This window comes from Sebastes umbrosus, chromosome 14 (genome assembly GCF_015220745.1).
Source record: "Sebastes umbrosus isolate fSebUmb1 chromosome 14, fSebUmb1.pri, whole genome shotgun sequence".
In the NCBI taxonomy this organism is placed as follows: domain Eukaryota; kingdom Metazoa; phylum Chordata; class Actinopteri; order Perciformes; family Sebastidae; genus Sebastes; species Sebastes umbrosus.
In genome coordinates this window covers 5774546-5779075 of record NC_051282.1, presented here as the reverse complement: position 1 = coordinate 5779075, position 4530 = coordinate 5774546, and the positions used below count along the sequence as shown (strand labels likewise).

Below are 4530 nucleotides of genomic sequence, written 5' to 3'. Positions count from 1 at the left end.
TAATAGTGTGTTTTTTGGGCTATAGGCTACAGGACAACACTGAGAAACAGTAAAACACACAGACAGTAGACAGGACAGTTACATGAAAGCAGGCAGGAAGGTGCTGTATTTACAGGATGCCTCTGAAGGAGATGGTTCATCAGAGGGCTTTGGTTCGTTTTCTTTTATTTGTCCTTTTTTATTTTTCTTCCATTTGTTTTTACGCACACGGTTGCGCACAGTCCCAGTCCGTCAGTTCGTTATTTCCTCCATTTTTTTTTTTTGTTATTTCTCTCAGTTCATTATTTAATGCATAACACGCAAATACACCAAAGTTCCTTCCACTAAATCGTCCAAAGGCTGCAGAAAAACTGCATGATGCTACGGAGCGGTGGTTTTCACTTTGGCCACGAACTTCTTCTCCTTCACCCTCCGGTTCTGGAACCAGATGGTGATCTGCCGCTCCGACAGGTTGGTCACGGCCGAGATCTTCCTCCTCTTGTCCTTGGTGATGAACTTGTTGGCGCCGTACTCTTTCTCCAGTTCTTTGAGCTGGAGCTTGGTGTACGGTATCCGCTTCTTCCTGCCGCGGCGGAAAGGCGAGCCGTCGTGCTGATGCGCCACCACATCTGGTAGAATAAAGCGGACAAAGAAGAAGAAGGCGGTCTATTTACAGGATGTCGGTTTCTAGCAAAGTGGAATACAAAAGTGTGCTGTGTGGTGTTTAGTGTGTGTGGCTTTAAGGGAGGAGGACAGCGACGTTATGCGTGGAGCTGATTGGACATTCATCCTGCAGACAGACACACAGACAACATGGTGGATGTCTGTTGTGTCTGCAAGCAGCACGACCACGCGGCTGACCTGCACACAGCTATTCCTCCTTGTATCATCCTTGTATCCTCTTTGGATTGCTTTGTATTTATTAATTTGTATTTCATTGCATATTGTCAATTTCCCCTGTGATAAATAGCCTAAATCACAAATTACTGCGCTGATAGTTCTAATTAATTCTTCTATTCTTCTAAGTGTTATGTGTGTGTTAACTACAGCTAATATATGAGCATTAATCACCCAATAATTAGCTTATCATCAGGTCAACAGGTGAGTCGAACAGTACCAGGCAACACATGACCTTTTGATTAATAATAGCCTTTCCTTAAGGAGCATGGCAAGGCGCAATATACATCTAAATATGAATATGGTCATCTATACAGCAACAGATAAGAATGCACAGTTCTAATAATACTAAATTACGCTCCAAACAGCGTGTCTTATTGCACATCAGTTGCACAAAACGCTGTCAGACCAGATGGGATTGTTTAAGCTTTGATTAAAAGCCACAAGTCCCTGCTTGAAGCACACTGATATATATATATATATATATAGAGTAATTATGTAATAATTATAGAATATATATAATATTAAGTGTACATATATATATATACATATATATATATGTATGTATATATATATATATACATACATATATATATATATGTATATATATATCAGTGTGCTTCAAGCAGGGACTTGATCATTTTGTAATAATTATAGAATTATAGAATATATATACTATTAAGTGTATATATATGTGTTATATATAAGTATATATATATGTATATACATTTAATATTATATATATTCTATAATTATTACATAATTACTCCAAAATGATCAAGTCCCTTGAAGCACACTGATATATACACTTAATATTACATATATTATATAATTATTACTTAATTACTCTAAAATGATCAAGTCCCTGCTTGAAGCACACTTATATGTATATACACTTAATATTACATATATTATATAATTATTGCATAATTGCATTAATTTAAATGATGAAGTGTGTATTTTATTATCAGAGCTAGTGTGGCAGTGTAACAGTGGCTATTTTTCAATTCTATAATTGCTTCCTAAACAAGTCACATGTGACTAAATGTTGTCTTGTCTAGCAACATAGCAAAATTCCTTTCCAGACGTTTTACAGGAGAATAAAAATGGGTTTATTACCAGCCAGAGCGGACTTCCAGAGGTGTCCTGCCTGTCCCTGGTCCTTGGAGCAGTACATCTGTCCCCCCCAGCCGTTGGTGAGAGCCCATGGCTGGTAGCTGTCCATGGGGAGCGTCAGGGTGTCATGGCGCGGCTCACCGGAGCCCAGCGTCTGAACCACCGACACGTCCAGGTAGCTGGCCATGGACTGGTACGGGCTCGGGTAGCCGTGGTAGAAGGCGAACTCTTTGGCACGGTGGTTCGTGTACTCGTCAGAGTTCACCGCCGTCGTGTCCATATATTGCGAGCTGAGCGCTGCACCCGCCGCCGTCTGCGTGCACGACTTCAGAGAACCGCGCCCCATCCTGCACGGGTAGTACCCGTTACCGAAGTAGCTGTACGGCAACGCGGCGGCGGCAGAGGAGCTCTGGTGCGGCACGGCGGCCGCCGGACACGGCCCTGCCGCCGGACACGGACCGGCCGCGCACTGCTTACCCGCAGACAGGCCTGTCTCGCTGGAGCCTGCAGCGGACACGTCCACTGTGGAGTAGCCGGCCGAAGAGTGCACCAGGCCGGACGGGTGTCCGCCCAGAGCCGCGGCGGCCGCAGAGTGCGCCATAATGTTGCGGCACTGGCTGGCGGCGAAGTTGCCGCTGCCCACCAGCCCTTCCATGTTCTTGTTCAGATCGTCCAAGTTGTTGTCATACACAAACATCACCGTGTCCGCTGGCCAGCGTGGGTTTAGAACCAAGGAGGCTGTCATAGGCGCTCCTTTTCCCGGTCTGGCCTCCGTTCGTCTCCGGTTCCCTCTCAGACTCGGTCCGCTCCGGTGCGCTTTAAGCTGCTACATTGGCTGAATGAGGTGAACGGGTGCACATTTATTCTCCTCTGATCTTCTGCCTCTCGTGCTCACACACACAAGCTCAGGTAATGCACTTGTACCGTCACGCGCGCTGTCACAGCACGCGTGCGCTGCCTTGTTACTGCACAGTTTAGTGACGGTGCTTGCTCCGAGGCAAAGACTCCCGGTAACCGGCCGGACCTCCGGTTTACATCCTCCCAGCCGCAGCCTTGACGCAACAAGCCCCCGCGGGACCAGGAGGAGGGAGGGAGGGCGCGTGTCCATTGGATGAGACCGGACGGTCACGTGATGAGGCAATAGAAAAAGAAAAAAAAAGCAGGAGATGAAGAGACTTGTTGGGGATTGTCAGTCAAAGAAAAATATTTTTATGAGGCTCGAGCTGTGGCACGAGAAGAGCATGAGCTCTGTGGAGCGGTCCAGCTCCCTGAATGCGCCGCTTCTCCTCGTGCAGCTGCATCATGTCAAAATCAAGTGTGTGTTCTCCTGCGGGCTGCCAGCAACACTGATATTATCATTGTGACAAAAGAATAAATCACTTCAACGTTTTTTGTGTTGTGCGTCAAAGCGCATGTGGAGTGCGCACTCAGCAAACGGAATTGCCAGAACTTGAACTAGTTTATATCATTCATGCTGGGTAAATATTGTCTATAGTCTACACTAGGTGTGGATACACCTGCAGTAGACACAAGGACGGAAATATGAAGTCAATTAAAAGTCTAATATGATATTGAAAGAAGATGAATGCTGATTTGTTCAATTCTTCTAAATATGACCTGTGATATTCGGTGGGAAAAAAAAATTGAGAGTTATGGACACATTTAAAGACTTATAACCGGCGCTGCCAAATGCATGAAAAGGAGTTTATCGTTGTCATAAAAGTATTAGAAAATATGAACAAACCAGGAGTATTCCCAGCGTTTTCAAAAGAAACATTTGATTATTAAAATAATTGTACCCGCTTGGACATTTCTCAGCCTGAATTTATGTGCGCTTTTAGCCACATGTCCGCTCTCACACCATCAGACTGAAGGAAGCGTAAAAGGGGATTTATGGAAGGGATTTGAAGGTCTTAAGATTTCAGAAATGTGGCTTCAGTTCAAAGCGCTTCAGAAAAGTTTTTCACGGCACTTCTGAGCCGCGTTATTTGCGTAATCATTTCACTGGCTGCTTATGGGTTTGAATTTATGTGAGAGCTGCTCTCTCTCTCTCTCTCTCTCTCTCTCTCTCTCAAACTGCGCCTGGTGCTGTTTGGAATGAACTCTTCTGACACTTTTTTTATTTTCTCATCCATTTCTTTAGGATCAACCTCTTCATGCACCCAAATCCTGCATGCTGAATGCGCCTTCATGGATTCAATGTCACTTTCTACGTGCATTAACGCCAAATGTGCCGCTTCATGTTTAAAGCCGCTTCCTTGGATGAATGGCGCGCGATAGGTGACTGCAAACAGGAGCCAGTATTGTCCTAAGAATAATATAGTTAGTTGTCATTATTAGCATCCCTTCAGTGGGATACTGTTAAAGAAAATAAAAGACTCAAATGATGCGTATATAACACGCTATGTTTTTGCATATTGCTTCAAATGGAATCGTGCAGATTTAGCACTATTTTATAGAGTTATTTTGCATAAATGTGGTATCTGTGGAAACGCACAACACCACGAGCTTGTAATACTGAAACTTTGACAGTGAGTG

The 4530-nt window shown here is 44.3% G+C and overlaps 1 protein-coding gene across 1 annotated transcript; it reads right to left on the bottom strand.

The window, feature by feature from the left end:
- Window positions 1-209: 209 nt before the first annotated feature.
- hoxb13a (homeobox B13a) lies at window positions 210-3272 on the bottom strand. The gene is made up of 2 exons (XM_037791315.1): window positions 1996-3272; window positions 210-608 (listed from the first exon to the last, which is right to left on the bottom strand). Exons 1-2 carry the CDS (start codon window positions 2735-2737, stop codon window positions 361-363), a joined length of 990 nt encoding a protein of 329 aa, XP_037647243.1. The 5' UTR covers window positions 2738-3272; the 3' UTR covers window positions 210-360.
- Between the last annotated feature and the right edge of the window lie 1258 nt (window positions 3273-4530).